The sequence below is a fragment of the Salvelinus alpinus genome, chromosome 13 (genome assembly GCF_045679555.1).
Source record: "Salvelinus alpinus chromosome 13, SLU_Salpinus.1, whole genome shotgun sequence".
NCBI lineage: Eukaryota > Metazoa > Chordata > Actinopteri > Salmoniformes > Salmonidae > Salvelinus > Salvelinus alpinus.
This window is the reverse complement of record NC_092098.1, coordinates 21,058,399-21,083,690: the sequence shown is the minus strand read 5'-3', so window position 1 is coordinate 21,083,690 and position 25,292 is coordinate 21,058,399. Positions and strand designations below refer to the sequence as shown.

Here is a 25,292-nt window from a genome sequence, read left to right as displayed (position 1 = left end):
GCTTTATGCAGGCCCTAACAGTTTGTGGGAACCATTTGTCATTGTTATAGTGCAATTGTTGTGTTGTGTAGTTGCTTTGCTGACATGCATCCCACATTTTTCCCACCAATTTGTAAGTCGCTCTGGATAAGAGCGTCTGCTAAATGACTTAAATGTTAAATAAAAAAAAAATCTTTTTTTTCCCCCACCAAGATTTACCTGCTAAAATCATCACTAATTGTATGAGGTTATTCTTCTTATTTAAACTTGGGAGGTGAATTGATGTTATGCAAGGTTGTAATGTTTTCTACATTTTTTTGTTGTTATTTCCTGTTTTACAGCTTCGATGCTCTGGAGCCTGGTGTTGTTGTCACCAAGGAGCATTCGGACTCAGTCGGGACCAGGTTTCAGCTGCTGCGCAACGCTGACATCCTTCCTCCCATAGATGGTCTGCCTGTACAAGCACCACCTGGACTGGACACAGCTAAACAAACTTATATTTTTGAGAATATCAGGGAGTTTTGCGACGAAGAAGCTATGGACATCACATGCCCAGCAACAAAGTCAAGGCCAGGACAAAAACAGGCTCTCTGAATATAGATTCCCTTGTTCATGTGTGGTTCGCACGGACCAGTCATCAGCACTATCTGCAGTGCCTCTACTCAAATGACTCTCTCCTTACACACACGCCATATGTTGCTGCTACTATTTATTATTTTATCCTGCTGCTCAGCCACTTTACCCCTTATTGTATGCATATTACTACCTGATCTATCACCAGTATCACTGATATGGTTATTGATATTGTTCTTGTACATACTGCATATTATGTAATTCTTTCTCTACTGGCATTGACACTTGTTCTTTTTTTTATATTGACACTATCTATTTTTGATATTGCTACTATATCATCTAATATTTATAACATATTTTTATCTGTACACTTTCAGTTTACCTGGAATTTTCCTTACTGTAGGCTACTACTTTGACCACTTATAGTCTTAATCTTTACTACACTACTCACTGTTTAGCACATGACCTCACATGTGAATCCTTGTTGGGTGGGGCTGGCTTAAGAGGGTGTGAACAATGCTGAATGGCTGTAAACAAAGAAGAGCTCTCCAGTAGGTGTACCAAAATATTCAAGGGCCATTTTCTCAAAAGTGGGGTTTCAAGTTTATCAACTTTCAAAGGATAATTACTTTCCCATTGTTCCTCAAATGCAGTGTATGTTACCATTTTGTAGCTCTGTGTCTCTGCTTTTATCCAATGTAAAAAAATTCAAATGTTGCTACGTAAGACCGAATCAAGGCGGTCAGTCACATATAATACATAAATAATAATATAACCATCACAAGCACATCCTCCACAGAGTAGGCGTGCTGATCTAGGATCTGTCCATATAATATTATTCATTATGATCTAAAAGTCCAAACTGATGCAAGATCAGCACTCATAATCTGAGACGCTTTGTGGATACGGGCCCTGGGCTATTTGGACTAGGTGAGCCCTATCTGGTCATGAACTCAGGCTCAAAAGTCATTCTTGGGCTTTTCTTCTTCGTCTCTGCTGGCTGTTCCCAACAGAGGTTACAGACTGGTAGCTGGCGGGTTTGGCCACAGGGTTCATAAAGGTTGCATCTCTGCCAATGTCGCTTACCTTGGTGTGAAGTGACTGGGATTTTTCTGTGAAGGTTTCTGTAACAAGGGTTTTCCAGGTGGCACAATCTTATCTTTTTGATGATAGTGATGATATCAGAAAGCAAAGCATTGATTTTCACTGTTATGCAGACGATACACAACTTTACATTTCTGTGTCACCAGAGGATTTTAGCTCCACGGATACATTTTTATACTGTATTAGTGATTTAAATACTTGGATGGCTCACAACTTCCTACAGCTAAATCAAGACAAGACCGAGGTACTTATTGTTGGAGCCAAAGCACAGAGAGAGAATCTAGCCACACATTTTAATTCACAGGAAACAAAGATAAAACACCAGATAAAAAACCTAGGTGCTATTTTAGATTCTGAACTCAATTTCGAATCACACATTAGGAATGTGACCAAAATGGCTTTTTACCACCTGAGGAACATTGCCAAGGCGAGGCCATTTCTCTCTCAGGCTGATACAGAGAGACTCATCCATGTTTTTATTACAAGCAGGCTTGACTACTGTAATGCTCTCCTGTCTGGTCTACCCAAGAAAGCCATTGGTCAACTGCAAAACCTACAGAATGCTGCAGCACCGGTCCCAAGACCAGACGGAGAGCACACATTACACCGATTTTAAGGTTTCTGCACTAGCTGCCTGTGAGTTTGAGAATTAATTGTAAGATTTCTCTATTGGTTTTTAAATCAATCCACGATTGGGCACCCCAATACATGTCAGACAGGCTTTTAAGTTATGTACCCAGTAGGTTCCACAGGTCTTCTGGCACTGGCCTTTTAACCATCCCAAAGCCTAGGACCAAGAGGCATGGAGAGGCAGCCTTTAGTTACTATGCCCCCAGCCTCTGGAATAGCCTACCAGAGAACCTGAGGGGAGCCGAAACTGTGGACATAATAAAAAGTGATCTTAAAACACATGTTTTTGGCTTTGCTTTTCCTTAGGGTGCTTTTTAGTTGTTCAATTTGTCATTCTTTTGTTTTTATGTTATGTTTGCTGTGTAGTAAATATTTGAGCTTTTATTTTCATAGTTTTTTATTTATTTATTTTCCTGTAAAGCACATTGCGTTGCATTCAGTGTCTGAAATGTGTTGAATAAACAAAGCTTGATTTGATTTGAAGTTATGTCCATGGACCATCGCAAGCCAAGATGCCATACAAATGAAGGCATTACTTATTTTTTCCTCATTTAGACAATTTGTTCATACGGTCTGCTGTTTGAAAAAAAATTTATAGATCACCATGTAGCCTATTATCATATTGCATGTTACATACACAATTCCATCTTATTGGCCATGCAACACAACAGGGGACCTTATATGTGGTTTCTCATTTCATAGAAATAGCAACGGCTGCAATTTCCTGCTGTTGCAGCTGGTTTCCTCTACTGATGCTCTGAGCAACACTTTCTCAGAATAGAAAAAAGACAGTCTTTGAAGAAGCAGGGTTTGATTAGACCTGCTGTAGCTGCTCAATAACCTGATGAAAATAGATTGAGACAGACAGACAGACAGATACAGTAGGCAAAACATTTTGTGAAGGGGTGCAGTTGTAGAAAGGGTGTGGTTTACCAACAGTAAAGGTGTTTTAAAAAGAGGGCGTGTTTTCCCCCCCTTTGTTCAATGGGCGGATTCGATTATGCTGAACTGCGGGGCACCCGTCTAAGGCCGATGACGTCCCCGGGCAAAAGCAGTGAGACAGGAGCTCTGCGCAGCTCCATCATGTTGTCAACAAGGCAGCATGGTGCATCATCCAGAAACATACATCTCTTTTCCATAAAATATATGTTTGAATTTTCAAACTAATTTTAACTGGGAAGCCGGATAAAGCGTTTTTATCAAAAGCAATCATTTTTACATCTGAAAATACAGAATCCTACTCGTTACTCCACGTGCTTAATTATGTCACTTTTGTTTTGGTCCAATTTCGCTGTGGGCTTTGAACGTGCTCACACCCGGGAGGCAGCTCGGTTCCAAAACGAATGCAATCAAGCTTCACCCGGAGTAAAACACCACTAACAGGCGCCCGGGCCAGATTAATCGAATCCCCTCAGCGACTGCACCTGCGCTGTACTGTAATTTCCCGGTCATTACCAAAAGTGCCGATTTCAATCATCACTGACGAACATTTCCGTCAAAGCACGAATATATTACCATTAACTTTAATCTGAACAATGTATCGAACATCCAAAGAAACCAAGTGAATCTCTCCCCGGGAAAATGCCGAGCGAGCAGACAAAAACGGCACCTGGGAACATTACAGAGAAAAAATCAACACATCAACAAGGGGTAAGCAAGGAAACAACCTGTTGTTAGTTAATAGGAACTTTTTAAACTTCGTTAAAAGGTCGAATTTGACCTCTTTGTGAATATTGGATTGTTTTGGAATTTATGGAAAACGAATGGAACCATCGTTCTTTGTATTTGTAAAAGTAACCTAACCCGTATGTCCTCATTCCTCTAACATCCAATGTAGTGGAAAGTGCAACACCCTACAAGCCTACAGGTCACCATTGTCACCTCAGTAAAATTAGTTTTGTACTGGATATTCGGTTTTCTCTACTTGATAGCTATTGAACCAAGCACACCATGACTATGAAGATGGTGTATTCTGAATCAGGAGTGGATGGACAGTTTTTTGTTGTTGTTGAAATGTTTATTTTATTTGGGGGGCGGGGCTTTTAATCTTTAATAGCTCTTACACAAGTTCCATGATAATGAAAATGATATATTCTGAATCGGAACAGGATGGACAAAGATTAACAGCTATTTTTGTTCAAATTACATTTTCTTTTTGGGGGAGGCTTTCAATCTTTAATAGCACTCACACAAAGCGTGCCATGACTATGAAAATGATATATTCTGCATCGGTGGAGGATCTACAAAAATCTACAGCTTTTGTTTTTAAACATTTTTATTTTGATCACCCGCCTCCTCCACCTCACCAACCTGCTATTTAACCTTTTACTGCAGTGGGCTGAATCAGGGACACACAGAGTGATTCTTGGTAGTCTTAAACAAATCTACTTTGAAACAAAAGTATACACCTCACACATGGTTATGGGCCTAAAAAAGTTTAAATGTGTTCAATTTTGAGTTGCATTGCAATATTACTTTTTATATACATCATTAAATATAACAAAACTGTTTGACATAGAAACACCAGACTTGTCAGTAATTTAAAAAATAAATAATATTAATTATGAAATATATTAATAACATTCCACCCATGAGGGCACTTTTGGAAAGGAAATGGCTATTGAAGATTGAAAGATGTAAACAAACAAAAAATATATATGAACCAAGCATGCCATGACTATGAAGATGGTATATTCTGAATCAGGGAAGGATGGACAAAACCCACAGCTTTAAAAAAAAATCTTTAATAGCTCTTACACAACGTGCCATGAATATGGAAATTATATATTCTGAATTGGGGGAAGGATGGATTAATAATCCATGGCTTTTGGTTTTTGGAAATCTGATTTTGTTTTTGGAGGGGGTTCAACCTTCAATAGCTCTTCTATATATAATTCTATATATAATTGTCATTGTCATGGCTCGTTTTGTGTGAGAGCTATTAAAGATTTTTTTTTTAAGCTGTGGGTTTTGTCCATCCTTCCCTGATTCAGAATTTACCATCTTCAGAGTCATGGCATGAGTGGTTCAAATATCCAATATAAAACTACCTTGGGTATAAACCTCTCAATGTTTATTTCAAAGACATAATCAAAGTTTTAAGACTATCAACATTTCAGTTGATACAGACTTAACATCAATCCATCGCATTGCTCTCATTTTATTGTTTGTTTTGCATAACCTATTGTAGCTCATTGTATAACAACTACCTGTAGGCTACTCTTTCTACCCCTTTTATGACTTACAATGTGTCATGATGATGATGATGATGAGGCAGGCGGATGGTAGTGGCCTAAATCAAATGAATGGCAGTTCTCAAAACTGAACTGCATTTTTCACCTGACCTCTGTCCTCTTGGTGTTCTTAGTTCTTCTCTTTTCTGTCTGTTTAGCCGACTGGTCCACTGACAACACACACACACACATAGGGGCAATAGTTCCTATTTTGTTAAATTGTTTGCCTTGCAGGGGAGGAAGCAGAATGAGTGCTTGTATCAATTGCACTGGATGGCACAACAGTGACACAGCTCTAGAGGTCACACGCAATGGTTTACAAAGACTGCATGACAATGTCATATTTCCTGATGTGTGAACCACACCCATATCTGTAAACCTGGACTCCATAGCTATGCCTACCATGGTCACTGACTGTGTTCACCTTAAACAATGTGCAGTCCCAGTGTCTCATACAAGTTAAAATAGAGGGGGAGTACTTTACTTGTGACATGGAATCCAACTTTTCAACATTAAGGCATGACATCGTTATAGGTTATTCTGATAGAGGATCTGTCTGACAGTTTTGAATGTGTTATATCTTTTCTAGAGCCCAGCACAGCTGAATGGGTTTAATTTAGCTCATGATGTCACCAATCCCTCATCCCAGCCACAGTTTGAGTCCCGCCCCCCGTCCCCTGCACCCCCACCAGACCCACGTATTCTCCCAAGAGAGCAGTGGGGTGGGAAGTATGAGTTTCTGCTCTCCTGTATCGGCTACTGTGTGGGATTGGGGAATGTGTGGAGGTTTCCCTACCTCTGCTACCGCAATGGAGGAGGTGAGTAACCCACAGCCAAGCTGGCTTTTAGCCCTCATACACTTCACACTGCCCCTCAAACTCTAAGTATGAATTAAGCTGTATTATTGTATTGAAATGGATGTGTATTATGTTACCTTGGCCTTCAGGTCTGCACTGTCCTCTCCCCTCTGTGGGTTGTGCTGCAGAGTTCATCTGAGAGCTGAAACCAAAGCCACGCAATCACAGGCAGCCAGTGGTGCTAGAAAGCCAACGCACACCTGTGCACAGAAAAACACACCTTAAGACAGTCTACTGAATGGTTCATTCAAAACTATAGTACACAAACTTCAGCTCCCCATGTGAAGCTAGCACATGCTGAGACTTCAATAGTTGAGCGATAGAAAAACCCTCTGCTGGCTGGCAGCTTTCCAGATGTAGTAAGTGATTATATAGCCCTAGTGCTGTTTGTAGGACATACTCTTACATGCCATGTATCTGTGTGGCTAGCAGCTCAGTGTTATAACGATCAAATTAATGAGGGATGTCGCCTCTTGTATTATCCCGTTTCCTGTTTGACCTGTGGCCTCCTCTGTCCCCAGGTGTGTTCCTCATCCCCTACTTCATCATGCTCTTCTTCACCGGTGTCCCCCTCTTTCTCATGGAGCTAAGTCTAGGCCAGTATGGAGCTGCTGGACCAATCACAGTGTGGAAGTGCTGCCCCCTCCTCAAAGGTAAACCCCCATGACCCCATTGTCCTCCCAACACTCCATAATTGTCCACCAACACTCCATAATTGTCCACCAACACTCCATAATTGTCCACCAACACTGATTAGCCTCAATCTTATGTTCTCCAACATCAAAAGCTCACTCATCTGGACTACACACATCAATCTGCCTGTGTGTCTCTTTATAGGCATTGGCATTGGGATGCTTTGTGTGTCTATGCTGGTGTGCCTCTACTACAACGTGATCATAGCCTGGACGTTCTACTACCTGGGCAGCTCTTTCCAGAGCCCCCTGCCCTGGTCCTGTGATGCCCCAGCCAATGCTTACCTCTGTGGGAACGCCACTGTGAACAGCTCCTCTGGCAGAGCACTCAGCCCCTCAGAGGTCTTCTGGAAGTAAGGGCTCTTCCACCACTGTAGAGTGTTTTTCGCTAAAAATGATTGAATGTCCTTTGCATGATTGAATTCAGATTAGGATTGGTTTATCGTGGGGGAATTAGCGTCACGCTGGCCCTCAACTGTATTGAAATATTGACGACCATGAAATGCCTGAAATGTTCTCCTTCAAAAAGTCTGTGCTGTGTGTACACTGTGCTGTATGTGTTCATGTCGTTAAGGAGATGAGCTGACTTTACTATATGATGTAACATCTATCTCCTGTTAAAAATGTCTCTGTTTGCTGGGTCTATCCAACTAGTTTTGGCTAGAGGTCTGAATACTCTGTGTGAATGTGTGTGTGTTTGCTCGGTGTATTGTGTTCCAGTGAGCGTGTTCTGGGTGTGGTGAACAGTAAGGGCCTCCATGACCCTGGTCCTGTCAGGTGGCCCCTGGCTCTCTGCCTCCTGGCTGCCTGGGTCATCATCTTCTTCTGCATGCTCAAGGGCATCCGCAGCTCTGGCAAGGTGATATAACACACACACACCTTTAAACACAGACATACTCATGTTACGCAAACATGCCCTCAAAACAAACATCCTTGCGCTTGGTGTTGCTAACTTTGTAGGTGGTTTATGTGACTGCGACGTTCCCGTACTTCGTGCTGATCGTTTTGATCATCAGGGGTGCTACACTGGAGGGGTCACTTCAGGGTGTGGCCTTCTACCTCACCCCTGACTGGGGCCGGCTGGCCAGTGCACAGGTAAACTACATCCCCTAGTGGAGACAGGCTGGTAGAATCTCTAGAGTAAAGTCAAGTTAGTTTGTTTTTGTGTGTATGGGTCTATCTGTAATGATGAGTGTCAAGGCCCTTGGTGCTGGCCAACAAAGTAGACAGCATGTCTTAACTGTCACCGTTCACCTTGTAGGTGTGGAACGATGCTGCCTCACAGGTCTTCTATTCGTTGGGGATTGGTGTTGGGGGGCTGCTCTCCATGGCCTCCTACAATAAGTTTGACAACAATGTCATCAGGTCAGTTGTACTCTACTCTACTACTGTTCTCTCTGAGGCTACAGGCATGCTGGGAAATGGAGTCTATCGAACATTGTGTTGCTTTCAGGGACTGTCTGGTCATCACCATAGGGAACTGCAGCACCAGCTTCTTTGCGGGCTTCGCCATATTCTCAATCCTGGGTCACATGGCCTGGAGGAAGGGAGTGCCTGTTGGCGAGGTGGCAGATACAGGTAGTTCTCGATGAGTCAGTCACTCCTCTTGTATTAACAATCAATCAATCAAATGTATTTATAAAGCCGTTTTTACATCAGCCGATGTCATAAAGTGCTATACAGAAACCCAGCCTAAAACAGCAAGCAATGCAGATGTAGAAGCACATTTCTGTTACGGTTATGACATGGTAATCACAATATATCCAGTTATTATCATGGCACTAAAAAGCTATTTTATGGCAAAAATAAGCTCATTATTGTTCTTGCTCCAGGTCCTGGTTTGGCATTTGTGGCGTACCCAGAAGCCCTTGCTCTACTGCCAGGCTCGGTGTTCTGGTCCATCCTCTTCTTCCTCATGCTTTTCATGCTGGGGGTCGACACTCTGGTAAACCACAGTCTTGTTCTGTATTGAACCCCCAGCTCTTTGAACTAACAAAACATATACATCTAACATCCCGCTCCCTGTCTTTCTGGCCCTGTTTTCTCTCTGTAGTTTGGTAACATGGAGGGCATCACCACGGCCGTGCTGGATGAGTTCCCACAGCTCAGAGCTAACATGAAGCAGAAGTCTCTGTTCCTGGGACTGCTGTGTTTCGGCTTTTATCTAATGGGACTGCTGTTGATCACTGATGTGAGTTTGTATTGAAGTGTGTGTGTGTGTGTGTGTGTGTGTGTGTGTGTGTGTGTGTACTGATGTCTGTCTCTCCATAGGGAGGGATTTACTGGTTCACCCTCATCGACTCCTTCGCCACTAGCTTCGGCCTCATCATCATCACCCTCTTCATGTGCATTGGCATCTCCTTCTTCTATGGTACACATCACCATGCAACTCTAGCTCCATACCCTGCATGCTACATTCCACATACTAACTAAACATACTAACCACTATTCAGACATGCCACACACTTGCTGTATGTCAATAGTGTCTTCAGATACTTTGACTAATAAGCATGCATGTGTGTCTGCATTCCGTAACATTCACAGGAGTGAACCAGTTTTGCCAGGACATCATTGACATGATCTGTCTCTGTCCTCCCTGGTGCAGCAAAGTGCTGCTCTACTTCAAAGCATGCTGGGTATTCTGCACCCCATTTCTCCTACTGGTGAGTCAGACCCTCTACCTTTACATTATGTCTCTGAAAAAGCATCCCTCTGTCTAAAATCCACCCTTTGTTGCACCCTGACAGTGGTGAATAATTTAAAGAGACTGACATTCTATCCCCTTTTCCCCCGGCTGTGTTCTCTATGGGTTTATTTTCAATCACCCCTCATGTATGCACAGTATGTCTGATGTGTGTATTTGAATAAAAAAGTATTTAGTAGCTGTTGAATAGAAACATAAATGAGTGAACTAACCAATTATCCTGAGCCAGAAAGAGGGAATGGATCATACCATAGAGGCTCTGCCTGGATTATCATACAGACGTCTGTTTAAAAGTCTGTGCATGCTCAGCCGCACTTTGCTGCGTCTGTCTGGGTGTTGGTCTATTTCTCCAAAGCTACTGTGAATTTTTGATCACTGCTTTGATTCCATGGTTGCTGTTAAACTTTCATAGTGTAGATGCTTTTATTTCTGTTGCCTTTGTTTTACATGCCCCTCTGTTTCTGTGTCCCTGTGCATCCAGGTCATTCTGACCTATATCTTCATTGAGATGTACAACACACCGCTGCAGTATGGTGCCTATGTGTATCCTCGCTGGGGCAAGGCACTGGGTGTGTGCATGGGCGCCACCTGCTGTCTGCAGATCCCCATCTGGGCCATCGTGGCCATCAGCAAGGAGTCTGGGACACTGAAAAACGTCAGTACCGTCCGCCCCATTTTCCCCTTGTCTGTCACTACACAAGCCATGTTACATGGCTATAGGAATTGCCCTAAGGGGACAAATAAAGCTGTATTGAAATGACTTGAATACTGAAGCCACACTAAGAACACATTAAACTCTTGATAGGTTAAAGGCTGCCAGTGTGCAAATAATTTAAGGGTTACATCAGTTATGAAAATAAACAGTCACATGCCATTCAGTTTAAAAATCTCTATTATTAATCTTTCTCTCTCTCCATTCAGCGTTTTAAGAAATCCATTCGACCTCTAAATTCCTGGAGGGGGAACAACTTGAACAACAGTGGAGGAGGAGAGGAACGAGTAGAGCCGGAGAGGATGGAGGCACCGTTCACGGTAAACCTGACAGACAGAGACACTGTCAACCTTACCGAGGTGGATTTCACAGCTATAGCCTGGGAAAATGGGACAGAGGCATGACCCTTCCTCACTGGTGGAGGTGAAGAGTATATCATCACCTGCAGAACTTTGTATGAAGAGACAAAGGAAGTATGTCACTGTCCAGGCATCATACCCTGCCAGCCAGAAGGATACCATTTTGCCATTTGCTATACTGACACTTTAAAGATACATTTTCTAAGTAGTCTTTGTTTTAAAAATTATCAGATTGTCCTTCAGGACAATGTGAATTGGTAGTTTTATTTATGCTTTAAAAATACATTTTACATTGTCTATTTGCAATTTTGCTAGAGTGTGTATATAGCCTAAAGGCCATGGCTGCAGCATGCATACACAGAGACCATGGGTGTATTCACTAGGAACTTAACAGAATGAAACGGGAAGGGACCTACTGGAATTGCTCCAATAGAAACTAGTTTTTACTGCAAAATATTTTACTCTACGCTCTTATCCAGAGTGACTTACAGCCTTGCTCAAGGGGTCTTCAACAGATTTTTCACCTAGTCAGCTCAGGGATTCAAACCAGTGACCTTTCAGTTACTGGCCCAATGTTATTAACCGTTAGGCTACATTTTTCATTTGAAATAAATTGTTTCTGTTGCAAAACGTTTTGGTCTAATGATTACACCCCATGTTTTTCTTCCTGAGAGGACAAATGTAGTGGTGCAAGGCTGTTTCAGTGTACACTAACAAAGAGATGTGCTATTGGATGAGAATCACTGTGTGTGGTCTTCATCTCTATTCTGATCTGTAGCTCACCAGAGGACTAGCAGTGCAAAGGAATAAAACATATATAGTTTTAATATTAGGCTACTGGACATCTGTTTTTGTCATGTTTTAGTGCTGGTGGTGGGTATACACAGAGGGCAGTTCTTTCTTGACTGTAAAGCTAGGTGAAACTTTGACTACAGAGATCTATTTTTTATTTCTAACCTTTATTTAACTAGGCAAGTCAGTTAAGAACAAATTCTTATTTACAATGATGGCCTACCAAAAGGCCTCCTGCGGGGAGGGGGACTGGGGTAAAACATTTAAAATATAGGACAAAACACACATCATGACAAGAGAGACAACACTACATAAAGAGCATGGCAGCAACACAACATGGCAGCAGCACAACATGTTTGGGGACTCTTAAACATTATTTTTTTGTGTAGTTTTAACTAAGACATTTATTTTGCCACAATACAAGGCAGTTCGTCCATGGCACAATGTATAAATTGCTCTGCTGGTGGTACAGTAGGCCTACACACAGATGGCGCCAAAGACGAATGTCAGATTGGCGCGGAGATGACGTCTGGCGGATGTCACGTATGCGACATTTTCCCGCGGTTTCTTTCTTCTGAGAATCGAAGACCTGAATCCGTAGTAGGATTTCAGGGAGCTGACAAGTAAAAACCGGGGATTGTACGGGACCAAATTGGGATATAAACGAAGTAAACTCTTAAAAAGGCTATAAAATAGAAAACAGATACATTTAATAATTTAGCTTTAATAATCTGATAACCCACAAAGATGCCTCCCAAAAAACGCAACTCTGGAACAGCACAGAACAAGGAAATGAAGCCCAGCATAAAAAACGCCTCCCCGGACAAGGAGAATCCAGATTTATCAATTGAAAAGTAAGCAGCCCGTCCAGCCATCGTATTTAACAAGATAATTGTTAACATATAACGTACCCGATTATGTTACTGACTACAATATAACGTTATTTTCTTTCCGTAAAATGATCGTTTGCTAACTATTTGGTAGCTAGCTAACGTAACGTTACTAACAACATCCCCCCCACGAAAACAAGTCCAGACGAACAGCTGGGAAAACATGCTAACTAGTTATCAATCAGTAGCTAGCTAGCTATTATTTGGGAATATATGACATGCCCGTTGTCTTATTTGTTACAAGTTTACATTTTAAGTTTACATTTTAAGTTTACATCAAGCTGTTATTTTCCAGCTATTTAGCAATTTTAGGTGGCTAGATTCGAAAACAAATTTGTTCAAGTAGCTAGTTAGTAGCTGCTAAGCACCTTGCCAAACGAGTTAACCATCTCACGACAGTCATCACTTTAACTAATGGGGACAGAACTTTCATAGAGCCCCAACTAAATTGACTCCAGTCCATTTGATCACGGTTCATAGATATTATTTCCCACTTCAGAAATCGTGTTCAACGTTAGTAAGAATGGACACCGCAACATTTGGGTCTGAACTACAAGGCCTCCCATTGAGTGTTAGAATGATGGTGTTAAAGCTAGAGTCCGTAGTTGAAACAATAACAAAGGGGAACCCCTTGCCTCTGTTTTGGTAAAAAGATGAGGGATGGGCCAGAAAAATATATTTGCTCTCATATTCATAAACAGCTATGGATGCAAGGACTGAACATCCATGATATCAGTAGTATAGTTTTAAGCATGTTTTGAGGCTATATCGTTTGTTTACATTTACGTTATTTATAAACTTTGGAGTAAAACAAGCTTATATTTGGGGTTCTGATGGGGTGCAACAATTGAACTAAGCTCATGAGGCATTTATACCTTATATTCTTTAAGAATCAATGTGTATATATAAAAAAATAAGTCAAAAAATGGATATAGCAAGACAATGACAAAACACACTAATTCTACATCAACAACTACATGTACTTATTACCCCCCTCACAAATCATGACTGTCAAAGGTGATTTTGTTACTATTCTGAGTGCACCATGTATGGTTGATCTAAATGTGACTTTTTTTCTTTTTTTGAATCGTCAGGCACCAAGAGAAGGATGCAGACTTTATGACTCTGTGTCAGTGTCTCCAGGTGACAGATGCGGTGTGTGATCGTGCTTGGACGATATGGAAGGCAGTTCAGGCCTCAGTGGACAAAGTTCTTGTACGTATCCACCCATTGTCTCCAAGTTACTAGTAGACTATACAATGTGTTTTATCTACTGATACCCTTTCTGTCTGCTCTGATGATGGAAAGATTATAGTGAATAAACAACTGAACCATAACTCTTTGTTTCTGAAATCAACTATATTCATTGCTATTCACACAGACTGACGATACATTGTTTTTCTTCTCTCTGTCGACACAGGACACTCAAAAAAGGCTTTGGGCTGCTTGTCTGTTTGTGGCTGTGATAGACTTGGAAGTTGCAAGTTTTACCTTTACTCAAATCCTGAAGGCAGTGGATCTGAAGTAAGTACTAGATTCAGGCGGGGATCCGCACTATGCAGGTGGTACAAGAGTGCATTTTTCACTGGCTGTCCTGGTCGCAAAAACAAGGATTGAAGGGCAGCTTAAACTTCTTCAATTCAACTATTATTGGGTTAAAATACACATACATTTGTGAACAGCCATCCATAACTACAATCTGTAAGGCGCAAATAGCTAAATGAGTGAACAGCAGTGTGATTCACATCAATGCGCTTTGTAGCTATATCAATAATGTAAATCTGTATTGCCCGACGGCTTCACTGCTTTTGTCCTTACCTCAGAACTTCTATTCAGATTGGATAATCTTTCGATGCCGACAGCAGTTGCACCATTGAAAGACAGCTTGAACTTTAGCCTACAAAAGCCTATTCCTGCTCGTTTCCCACGAACCATGGAGTTTGGTCGGGGAGTCGTTGATGCAGCCGCTCTTCTGTATTTCTGCATCTTTATGCTGCGTGCATTAGACAAACTGGCCGGATATTGATGATGTAGGCTAAATCAAGTATATCAAGTGTTAATTAAATGTTATGCTGCTGTGGCAGTACTGTGGATATTTAAACTAGCTCGCTAGCTACAGGGACTTGCCTGGCGACCGCATCTCTCAAGCCATGCATGTTTGGATACCGGGAGACAGACTGGAAAACGGGCATAACCGGGCGTGCGAGCTCCGTACAGAACAGATCAACCAACGGACAAGGTGGGGGATGGTGAACTTGACGACGTCACGATGACTTGCAGGCAGTGGGTTACGACACCAACAATGACAAACCATTTATATAAACACATTTTTTTGGGGGGGGGATTGTACTACCACCCAAAGGGGAACTTTGGAGACTGGAAGGGCAAAGGGGCATGTGCTCTGCTCCGGTAGAGCCCTGTCTGTGGACGTGCCTGCCTCTGTTATAATGAGGAATGCATATATCAGCCGAAGTTTCCCTATTGAAAGTTCAGGCCTTAACGCAAACATAACAGGTGTTCGGCCAAGTGAACACATTCCAATTCTTGGTTACAATTAGATGCAGTTTCGTGTGTCCTCTTGTGTGCAGTGTGAAGCAGTTCCTGGGCCTGCTGAAGAAGATGGATGTGAACCTGGACACCATCAGCACTAAGGTGAACTCAGCAGTGACACGACTGGAGAAGAAGTATGACGTGTCACGGGCACTCTACCAGAGGTTTGAGAAGTGCGTGGGAGTATCGTAACGTCATGTTTCCTAATGCCTAGTTTTGATGTCTAACCGTGCTGTACCTCTAGATGGCAGTGTAGTTTCTTTGGACACTTTTGTCAGCTTTTATTGTTATCCAACTTTAGATTTTCACAAAAATGCAAACTTCAGAGTACACAACCTGAACTTGAGCTGTTTAGTAATGTAATTATGTGCCCACATTGTATTTGAAATGCAATATTTATCACCACTTATCTTGCTTCAGGACATGCAGCAAAATCTATGCAGAGGACTCAGAAGCAAAGTAAGTGAATAAAAAGTACAGAAATACCACTAATTTGAATGATAATCCCTGCCACAATGCTGATCATTGCTAACTTTTAAACCGTGTCTTCACTCAGTCCCATTTATCCAATAGTAACTGAGGGTCAATATTGATAATGGGGAGTTTGCTCCCAACATGTAGTGTAATGTCAATAATGTTCTCTGTTCCAGGGGGAAAGAAATCCTGCGGAGCTGCTGGACAATGTTCCTTTTGGCTAAGGGTGGGTCAGCACTTGATCACTAACGTTGTAAATTGTTTTTTTCCAAGGTGAAGAACAACATACACATTTGTAGATGTAGGGCTCTGAGATGGTTTCCATCTTCTACTCGTTATGTTTTCCCTCTCCGTGTCTACTCAGAGTTCTGGCGAGATAAACAGCAGGTTTCTGTCCATCGGTCTGTTTCTCCCACGACGCTGTTAAGACTGGCCGGTATTATGATACTGCTCCTGATGTGCGTTGTGTCTACTGTCTGCAGGAAGGGCTCTGCAGATGGAGGATGACCTGGTCATATCCTTCCATCTGATGGTGTGTGTTCTGGAGTTCTTCATCAGGCGTTGCCCGTCCAGCCTTCTGCAACCACTTTACCGTAAGACAGACTCCTTTCCCTCTACTACTGCAAGCCTCAGGCCCTCGGATAGACATGCTCTTACATTTGCGTTGGTCAACTGCCCCTATGAATATATTATCACACTCATTACTCAACTAAAAAAGTGAATGTTACCTTTTTAACATAACACATACCTTCAGTGTGTTATATTACCACAGGTCTGATACGTTCTGTAGATGAATGGTTATAAAATCTAACCTTTTAACCCCTGCCCTCAGAATCAGTCATCAGCACAGCCCAAAGCCCCCCAACAAGAACCTCCCGTCGCAATCAGAGCAAAGCCAAGCCCCGTCAAGCCCCGCCAGAGGTGGATGTGCAGCTCCTGGAGACCCTCTGCAAAGAGAACGACTGCAGCGTGGAAGAGGTTCACACAACATTTTGACTCCTTTACACTCATGGCTTGTCAGCTTGTTGTAGCTTTAGATCCCAGTCGCCAAAATTCACTACACCTTTAGTGTTCTAAATAAAAAATCATTGGTAGCACTGGTGCTCCCAACTTAAAATATTTTTTACATTGCTTGAGATACAACTTATATTGGGCCTATATGAATTCTAACTACTTTTAAAGCACATGTTGTGCCCTAGACACTAATATGTAACATCAAATACATTCGTTTAAAAAATAAATAAAGGCTAAAATGTTTATGAATACCTGTCATCGAAATTACAAAGTAATTTGTGGAATATTAGATTTCTAAATTGTGTAAAAACACTACTTTCCTATTGAGGTGCATTATGTTGAAAATTGTGCACAGTCTCTTTAACATCAAATTTGTGATGACGACATGCAAGAGATCTGTCATTTATTTATTGCTATGATCATTGATCTCCTGAAGAAGCTATACCTTTCTTTCGGTGTCCCCAAATATTTGGATATACTGGTAAAGTTGCCAGGTTGTTACCTAGCTAGCCAATGAGGTAACATTGAAAAAAGTGTAAACGAATGGTTAACGCGAGGGTTTTAGAACTGCCCACGACATGGTTTATGAAAGTAAAATCGTCCCGGCGATCTGCTATAGGAAGATACAACTGTTGGAATTATGGGTCAGATCATATGAACTTGTCGGGCTAGAAGCAAGCCGTTTTTGCTGTAGTAATGGCACAACTATGACGCTAACGAATCTGCACTTGCTTGTTTCTCTTGGGCACTTGGAAACAACGGTACAGCGACGCCTTTTATTACAACAGCTATTATCTGGAAGATTGTTATCACAGTGCTCCCAAAGTAAAACTCCTGGTCGTACAGCAAAATATATGGTATTGGTCCTACTTTAGAGCCCTGCCTTGTATTGTTTTTACATTGTTGCATTTTACGTGTGTGTGTGTGTGACTGTCCTTGTCTAAGTGTATCAATATTTTGTTACTTGTCATGTTTTTTTTGTGGACTCCAGGAACAATAGCTGCTGCATCTGTAAAAGTTAATGGGGATCCAAATAAACAATCATCCAATCCACTTAAGGACAAAATTCAAATAAACGTTTATTAGTCTCATACACAGTTTAGCAGATGTTATAGCTGGTACAGCGAAATGCTTGTTACTAACAGTGCATTCAAACAAGTAATAAAATAATAATAATCAAAAATAGAAACACGAAATCACGAATATCAGGGTGAATTTAGTTAACCCAAACAAAATTATCAGTAATCCAAATGTAATCTATGCTTATATACACCAGAAAGATATATTAAGAATGATATGTACAGTAGTAGATGTATTTGAATGAGCTACAGTGAGGGAAAAAAGTATTTGATCCCCTGCTGATTTTGTACGTTTACCCACTGACAAAGAATTGATCAGTCTATACTTTTAATGGTAGGTTTATTTGAACAGTGAGAGACAGAATAACCACAAAAATATCCAGAAAAACGCATGTCAAAAATGTTATAAATTGATTTGCATTTTAATGAGGGAAATAAGTATTTGACCCCCTCTCAATCAGAAAGATTTCTGGCTCCCAGGTGTCTTTCATACAGGTAACGAGCTGAGATTAGGAGCACACTGTTAAAGGGAGTGCTCCTAATCTCAGTTTGTTACCTGTATAAAAGACACCTGTCCACAGAAGCAATCAATCAATCAGATTCTAAACTCTCCACCATGGCCAAGACCAAAGAGCTCTCCAAGGATGTCAGGGACAAGATTGTAGATCTACACAAGGCTGGAATGGGCTACAAGACCATCGCCAAGCAGCTTGGTGAGAAGGTGACAACAGTTGGTGCGATTATTCGCAAATGGAAGAAACACAAAATAACTGTCAAACTCCCTCGGCCTGGGACTCCATGCAAGATCTCACCTCGTGGAGTTGCAATGATCATGAGAACGGTGAGGAATCAGCCCAGAACTACACAGGAGGATCTTGTCAATGATCTCAAGGCAGCTGGGACCATAGTCACCAAGAAAACAATTGGTAACACACTACGCCGTGAAGGACTGAAATCCTGCAGCGTCCGCAAGGTCCCCCTGCTCAAGAAAGCACATATACATGCCCGTCTGAAGTTTAATGAACATCTGAATGATTCAGAGGACAACTGGGTGAACGTGTTGTGGTCAGATGAGACCAAAATGGAGTTCTTTGGCATCAACTCAACTTGCCGTGTTTGGAGGAGGAGGAATGCTGCCTATGACCCCAAGAAACCATCCTCACCGTCAAACATGGAGGTGGAAACATTATGCTTTGGGGGTGTTTTTCTGCTAAGGGGACAGGACAACTTCACCGCATCAAAGGGACGATGGACAGGGCCATGTACCGTCAAATCTTGGGTGAAAACCTCCTTCCCTCAGCCAGGGTATTGAAAATGTGTCGTGGATGGGTATTCCAGCACGACAATGACCCAAAACACACGGCCAAGGCAACAAAGGAGTGGCTCAAGAAAAAGCACATTAAGGTCCTGGAGTGGCCTAGCCAGTCTCCAGACCTTAATCCCATAGAAAATCTGTGGAGGGAGCTGAAGGTTCGAGTTGCCAAATGTCAGCCTCGAAACCTTAATGACTTGAAGAAGATCTGCAAAGAGGAGTGGGACAAAATCCCTCCTGAGATGTGTGCAAACCTGGTGGCCAACTACAAGAAACATCTGACCTCTGTGATTGCCAACAAGGGTTTTGCCACCACGTACTAAGTCATGTTTTGCAGAGGGGGTCAAATACTTATTTCCCTCATTAAAATGCAAATCAATTTATAACATTTTTGACATGCGTTTTTCTGGATATTTTTGTTGATATTCTGTCTCTCACTGTTCAAATAAACCTACCATTAAAATTACAGACTGATCATTTCTTTGTCAGTGGGCAAACGTACAAAATCAGCAGGGGATCAAATACTTTTTTCCCTCACTGTATGTGAAGAATACAGTGCATTCGGAATGTATTCAGACCCCTTCACTTTTATACATTTTGTTACGTTACAGCCTTATTCTAAAATTAGGAAAAATTATTTAATCCAATCTACAGACAATGCCCCATAATGACAAAGCAAAAACAGCTTTTTAGAAATCTTTGCAAATTTATAACAAAACAGAAATACCATATTTACATGAGTAATCCATGTTTCCAGTGATCATCCTTGAGATGTTTCTATAACTTGATTGGAGTCCAACTGTGGTAAATACAATTGATTGGACATGGTTTGGAAAGGCACACACCTGTCTACATAAGGTCCCACAGTTGACAGTGGATGTCAGATCAAAAACCAAACCATGAGGTCGACGGACTTGTCCATAGAGCTCCGAGACAGGGTTGTGTTGAGGCACAGATCTTGGGAATGATACCAAAATATTTCTGCAGCATTGAAGTTCCCCAAGAACACAGTGGCCTCCTCCATTCTTAAATTGAAGAAGTTTGGAACCCCCAAGACTCTTCATGGAGCTGGCCACCCGGCCAAACTGAGCAATCGGGAGAGAAGGGCCTTGGTTAGGGAGGTGACCAAGAACCCCGATGGTCACTGACAGAGTTCCAGAGTTCCTCTGTGGAGATAGTTGTCTTTCTGGAAGGTTCTCCCATCTCTGCAGCACTCCACCAATCAGGCCTTTATGGTAGTGGCCAGGCGGAAGCCACTCCTCAGTAAAAAGCATATGACAGCCCGCTTGGAGTTTGCCTAAAGGACTCTCAGACCATGAGGAACACGATTCTCTGGTCCAATGAAACCAAGATTGAACTCTTTGGCCTGAATGCCATGCGTCACGACTAGATGAAATTTACCACCATCCCTACGGTGAAGCATGGTGGTGGCAGCATCATGATGTCGGGATGTTTTTAAGCATCAGGGACTGGGAGACTAGTCAGGATCGAGGGAAAGATGAATGGAGCAAAGTACAGAGATCCTTGACGAAAACCTGCTCCAGAGTGCTCAGGACCTCAGACTGTGGTGAAGGTTCATCTCCCAACAGGACAACGACCCTAAGCACACAGCCAAGACATCGCAGGAATGGCTTCGGGACAAGTCTCTGAATGTCCTTGAGTGGCCCAACCAGAGCCCGGACTTGAACCCTATTGAACATCCCTGGAGTGACCTGAAAATGGCTATGCAGCGACGCTCCCCATCCACCCTGACAACGCTTGAGAGGATCTGCAGAGAAGAATGGGAGAACTCCCCAAATACAATTGTGCCAAGCTTGTAGCGTCATACCCAAGACTCGAGGCTGTAATCGCTGCCACAGGTGCTTCAACAAAGTATTGAGTAAAGGGTCTGAATACTTATGTAAATGTGATATTTCTGTTTTTTTATAAATTTGGGAACATTGTCTTTATGGGGTATTGTGTGTTGATGAGAGGGGAAAAAACAATTTAATCCATTTTAGAATAAGGCTGTAACTTAACAAAATGTAGAGAAAGTGAAAGGGTCTGAATACTTTCCGTACACAGTGTATAAAATGGCTTAATGTCTCTATACTTGGGACTGCCGCGTTGGCTGTTAGTGTGTGTATGTGAGTATGATGTTATTTTTGTTACACAGAATGGATGTGGATCAGTCTGTTCATTTATATAGCTGTGAAGTCTGTGTTTGTTTGGGTGTCATCTCATTGGTTTCAATTGGTTGTCTGTTGTACTTGTGTTCAAGGTGAAGAGCGTGTACCAGACCAGTTTCTCTGCTTTCCTGGATTCCATGAGCCTCTCTGGGACTCGGGACCTTCCTCAGGTAGGAACCACACACTACATTAAATTCTGGAGCTTATTGCTATGACCCAGGTTATATAGAAAATAAGTCCACTAACAATAGTTTCTGTTCAATAATCAGTGGCAAGTTGCTAGTAGTAATATCTCTAGCAGCCCCACCATATTTCATAACTATATGACAGCCATCGGAAAACAGATCAGTGTTTCAGGCAGTGTGCGTGTCTGAAAGCTCTTCTGTCAGGATGTGTTTGTACTGCAATGTTTGCCAGCTGGATTTTCATTAGATGTGGTATCTCAGGACAGTATATTACAGGGACAGGTATGGAGAAGAAATAGGTGTTAATATTGACTTTGAATTGACAACGATTTGTTTTAATTCAGGACTATTTCCCCAGTAGCCAGGAAACAGTCACAAGGATTGACAAAGACTGCGGTTTAATAGGCTATTTATCCGATCTCTGCCAGGACAGTAGCTACATTGACGTGTGATGTTGGTTTGCCGTAACGACTCGATAACGAATGGTCTCCAGTCATGGGTATTATGATTCATGGTGCCAGTCTGCCTAAATCGTCATGGTAGAGGTCTTTTCCACCCCCTCAACACGAAACCATATCTTTATACTAAAGTGCTGCAGTTTCTATGTAATTGTGAAATTGACCTGGAATACCCATGATGTTATTGAATTCCTGTCTTGACCTCCTGTTGACGTTTCAGGCGATTGACCTCAACAAGCAGTATGAGGAACTCTACTTCAAGAGTAGAGACTTTGACAGTAGGCTGTTCTTGGATAATGACGAGACCCTTCTCACTCCCAAAGTAGAACCGTAAGTAGAACCACAAGTAATGATGTTTACATAATTTTTGAAGTATTTTCTCTGACAAAGAAAGTCTCGCTATACCTAGTACTTTATAGTGTATAATGTCCCCTCACTTCTCCTCTCAGAATGCAGATGGAAAGGACACCAAGGAAGAACCTGTCAGAAGATGTTGTTCTCATCCCCCCACAGACGCCTGTCAGGTGAGCCCCGTCTGACCTCCACTGGCTTGAACAGCGTGTTCACCTGGACCAACAGATACTTACTCCTATGATGTTTGAGAGTCCTGTCCAGGGGGGTGTACTTGCACATCAACCGCTTCACACTACACAACAAGGAGCTCCTGCCCTATGGGCTGTTCTTTCTCAAACAAGGCTTACTTACCTATGATGTTTGATAGGTAGTTTTGCCTTCCCAAAGTCATGTGTATTAAGCAGAAACTATTGATAGAAAAACCCTGGCGATATGAAATAGGTTCTTAATTACTTCAACCTCTTCTCTTTATAAATGGGATTACCTGTATGGGTGTGCGTTGAGTCTGTAAATCTATATGTATCAGTTCATGTTACCCCGAATACCACAAGGAGAGATCTGCTTTGATATTTTGACGTGGCTCTCGCGTGTTTTCATTTGTGCGGCAGGTAGCCTAGTGGTTAGAGCGTTGTAACTGAAAGGATGCTGGTTCGAATCCCTGAGCCGACAAGGTGAAAAAACCAACACCGCCGTCAATCACTCTGCAGGGTCAGGGGTTGAAAATCACACACAAATGACTCAGTTCATGGCTTTGGATTTTAGTCCTGTGTAGATGTTTCACACTCCTGCTAACTTCAGCTTTTCAAAAATTAGTGTTAAATCTTGTGTCCCTAGAAAGGTATACAAGTCACATGTTGACCACGTTGCAAAATAAATGTACAAGTTAATCATTTCATCCAAACTTCTCGCACACGTCAACGAGCGTCTGCGTAGCCAGACTCTAAAATAGAACTTGTGGGTGATTGGAAAATGAACTGAGGTCCACACTCCAGTCCAGTTGGTGGAGATAATGCACCTTCAAGTTGGTTGCCAACCGCCGTATAAAGTCCACAGAAGAAGACCGAAGGAGGCGAGATTACTAGAAACTAACTAGGTTTCCCCTTTTATCTGTGGATTAATTGTCGGAGTAGAGAACACACAATTGTGTGACTCAAAATAGGTCAAAATTCTACAACGATCTTAATAACAACACAATATTTACATTCCAGGACAACTTGACAACAATGTAGTTGGTTCAGAGTTTGTTTTTATATTTCAACCAGTGTCCTGATCGCGTCTGTGGATCGACAAAATTAACATGCGCACGTGGATACACGCGTGTGCCCATTCTAATCAGCATGTCAGTTGATTAAACAGTTTCTGTCTCGTAGAGTCCTACCATTATATTCATCATGTGTGTTTCACCCCATGTCTTTGCAGAGCTGCCATGAACTCCATCGCACAGTTGAGGGTCGATCTCACCACCTCTGGCGACCAGCCCTCTTCCAACCTGGCAGTGTATTTCAAGGTACGTTTCACCACGCCTGTGTTTAAGGGTTAACCTCACCTGCCTTCCCATTGAATCATATAGCTCAAGTCATTTTGGGGGCATGTTCCTGCCCTTTTAACGTTCTCCTCCTTCCCTTCTTGTTGTTGTGACAGAACTGCACAGTGGACCCAACAGAGGAGGTGTTGCAGCGTGTGGAGAGTCTGGGTCTGCTGTTCAGCCAGAGGTTTGGTCAGGCTGTGGGACCACGCTGTGTGGGGCTGGGCAAACAGGTACCACCTGGCTTAAATACAGCACACTATACAGAGGAATTGCACTACTTGAGACAAGGGGGGTGGTATAAACTGTTCATACAGAGGGTTTTCCCACTTTGAGACCTGACAGAAATAATACCTTGTGAAACTGGTGTGTAATGTTTGGTTGATACACCACACCCCATGATACAGTGCAGGCAGATCACACTATAGGACACTAGTCATAAACTCACCCCATGATACAGTGCAGGCAGATCACACTATAGGACACTGTGTAGTCATAAACTCATTCATGTCTTTTCCTTATTTTCATCAGAGGTTCACCCTTGGCATCCGGTTGTATTACAGAGTCATGGAGTCCATGTTGAAATCGGTAAATGACCTGGTCTTATTCCTATTTCGGTTCTACCTCCATATTTTCTGAAATGTCTGACAAATTCTGAAAAATAAATTTTTCCCAAATAGGAAGAGAAAAGGCTGTCGGTGCAGAATTTCAGGTATGCAAGAGAACAATGTGCTCATCTCACCAGAATTAAAAGGATTTGCTCTTTAATTACTCTCAACAAGCAAACATTTGAATAATATAGCTGCAGAATTTATACCGCAGTGTACTGCCAATTTCCCTGACCTAAATCATGTGATTTCCATTCCAGTAAACTACTCAATGACTCCACATTCCACACCTCGCTCCTGGCCTGCGCTTTGGAGGTCGTCATGGCAACCTATGGTGGTGAGTTTCTTCAAAAGCCACATTCACTCACTGCTAATTGATGCAGTCGTCTGGATGAACGTATAGATTATTCTACCGCCCTTTAATTTCCATATACTCACTTCTCATAGGACACTCTAATAGTATTTAATAGAATTAGCAACATGCATATATGTTACACTGCATTCTGTCATTAGTTGTAACTACTTCCCTTTTAATAACATTTCTAAACAGAATCATAATCAATATAACACAGATGAGCTATGAGTCATGATTTCACTGCCTCTGTTGTCCTCCAATCAGGGAGCACCTTCAAGAACAGTGGCTACAGCAACGGTGGTGTTCCTGTGGAGACGGACCTGTGCTTCCCATGGATCCTGGACGTGTTCCAGCTGACAGCGTTTGACTTCTACAAGGTCATCGAAAGCTTCATCAAGGCTGAGCCCAGCCTGAGCAAAGACATCGTCAAGCACCTGGAGCGCTGCGAACACCTCATCATGGAGACCATCGCCTGGAGGGAGGTAGGTCACACACAGCAAGTCTTATCACCACGTTACATTATGACATAACTGCAGCACTCAAGGCCAGGTTGCATTCACTTTCTATCAGCAGTTTAACACCTCCAAGCCAGTGCTACCAGAGCAGTGCTTGGTTTTATTGATGTCAGGGGGACTTGTTTCTGCATTTATAGATTGTACTGTAATAGAATCGACATTCTCTCTGG

The 25,292-nt window shown here is 42.2% G+C and overlaps 2 protein-coding genes across 2 annotated transcripts in view; both read left to right on the top strand.

The window, feature by feature from the left end:
* Nucleotides 1-3,265: 3,265 nt before the first annotated feature.
* slc6a7 (solute carrier family 6 member 7) lies at nt 3,266-11,473 on the top strand. The gene is made up of 14 exons (XM_071338520.1): nt 3,266-3,936; nt 6,109-6,337; nt 6,898-7,029; nt 7,214-7,421; nt 7,789-7,927; nt 8,029-8,163; nt 8,330-8,433; nt 8,522-8,646; nt 8,901-9,013; nt 9,122-9,259; nt 9,340-9,439; nt 9,613-9,731; nt 10,254-10,427; nt 10,694-11,473. Exons 1-14 carry the CDS (start codon nt 3,868-3,870, stop codon nt 10,886-10,888), a joined length of 1,980 nt encoding a protein of 659 aa, XP_071194621.1. The 5' UTR covers nt 3,266-3,867; the 3' UTR covers nt 10,889-11,473.
* Nucleotides 11,474-12,112: 639 nt separating this feature from the next.
* The window catches only part of rb1 (retinoblastoma 1), a 37,483-nt gene continuing 24,303 nt past the window's right edge, over nt 12,113-25,292 (top strand). Inside the window, exons 1-17 of the mRNA XM_071338518.1 lie at nt 12,113-12,489; nt 13,620-13,740; nt 13,946-14,049; nt 15,114-15,248; nt 15,496-15,534; nt 15,726-15,775; nt 16,032-16,142; nt 16,382-16,527; nt 21,215-21,292; nt 21,986-22,095; nt 22,215-22,289; nt 23,539-23,626; nt 23,761-23,877; nt 24,176-24,232; nt 24,325-24,356; nt 24,513-24,589; nt 24,872-25,089. Of these exons, the coding sequence (XP_071194619.1) occupies nt 12,383-12,489; nt 13,620-13,740; nt 13,946-14,049; nt 15,114-15,248; nt 15,496-15,534; nt 15,726-15,775; nt 16,032-16,142; nt 16,382-16,527; nt 21,215-21,292; nt 21,986-22,095; nt 22,215-22,289; nt 23,539-23,626; nt 23,761-23,877; nt 24,176-24,232; nt 24,325-24,356; nt 24,513-24,589; nt 24,872-25,089 (1,665 nt within the window). The 5' untranslated portion in view covers nt 12,113-12,382. The remainder of the gene's footprint in view (nt 12,490-13,619; nt 13,741-13,945; nt 14,050-15,113; nt 15,249-15,495; nt 15,535-15,725; nt 15,776-16,031; nt 16,143-16,381; nt 16,528-21,214; nt 21,293-21,985; nt 22,096-22,214; nt 22,290-23,538; nt 23,627-23,760; nt 23,878-24,175; nt 24,233-24,324; nt 24,357-24,512; nt 24,590-24,871; nt 25,090-25,292) is intronic.

What these genes read in the sequence shown, in the direction of transcription:
- slc6a7 (XM_071338520.1), top strand. Translation starts at nt 3,868, where the DNA reads ATGCCGAGCGAGCAGACAAAAACGGCACCTGGGAACATTACAGAGAAA. An exon ending in TGCTGGGGGTCGACACTCTG is followed by an intron (nt 9,014 to 9,121) that starts GTAAACCACAGT and finishes TTCTCTCTGTAG; the next exon opens with TTTGGTAACATGGAGGGCAT. An exon ending in AGTCTGGGACACTGAAAAAC is followed by an intron (nt 10,428 to 10,693) that starts GTCAGTACCGTC and finishes CTCTCCATTCAG; the next exon opens with CGTTTTAAGAAATCCATTCG.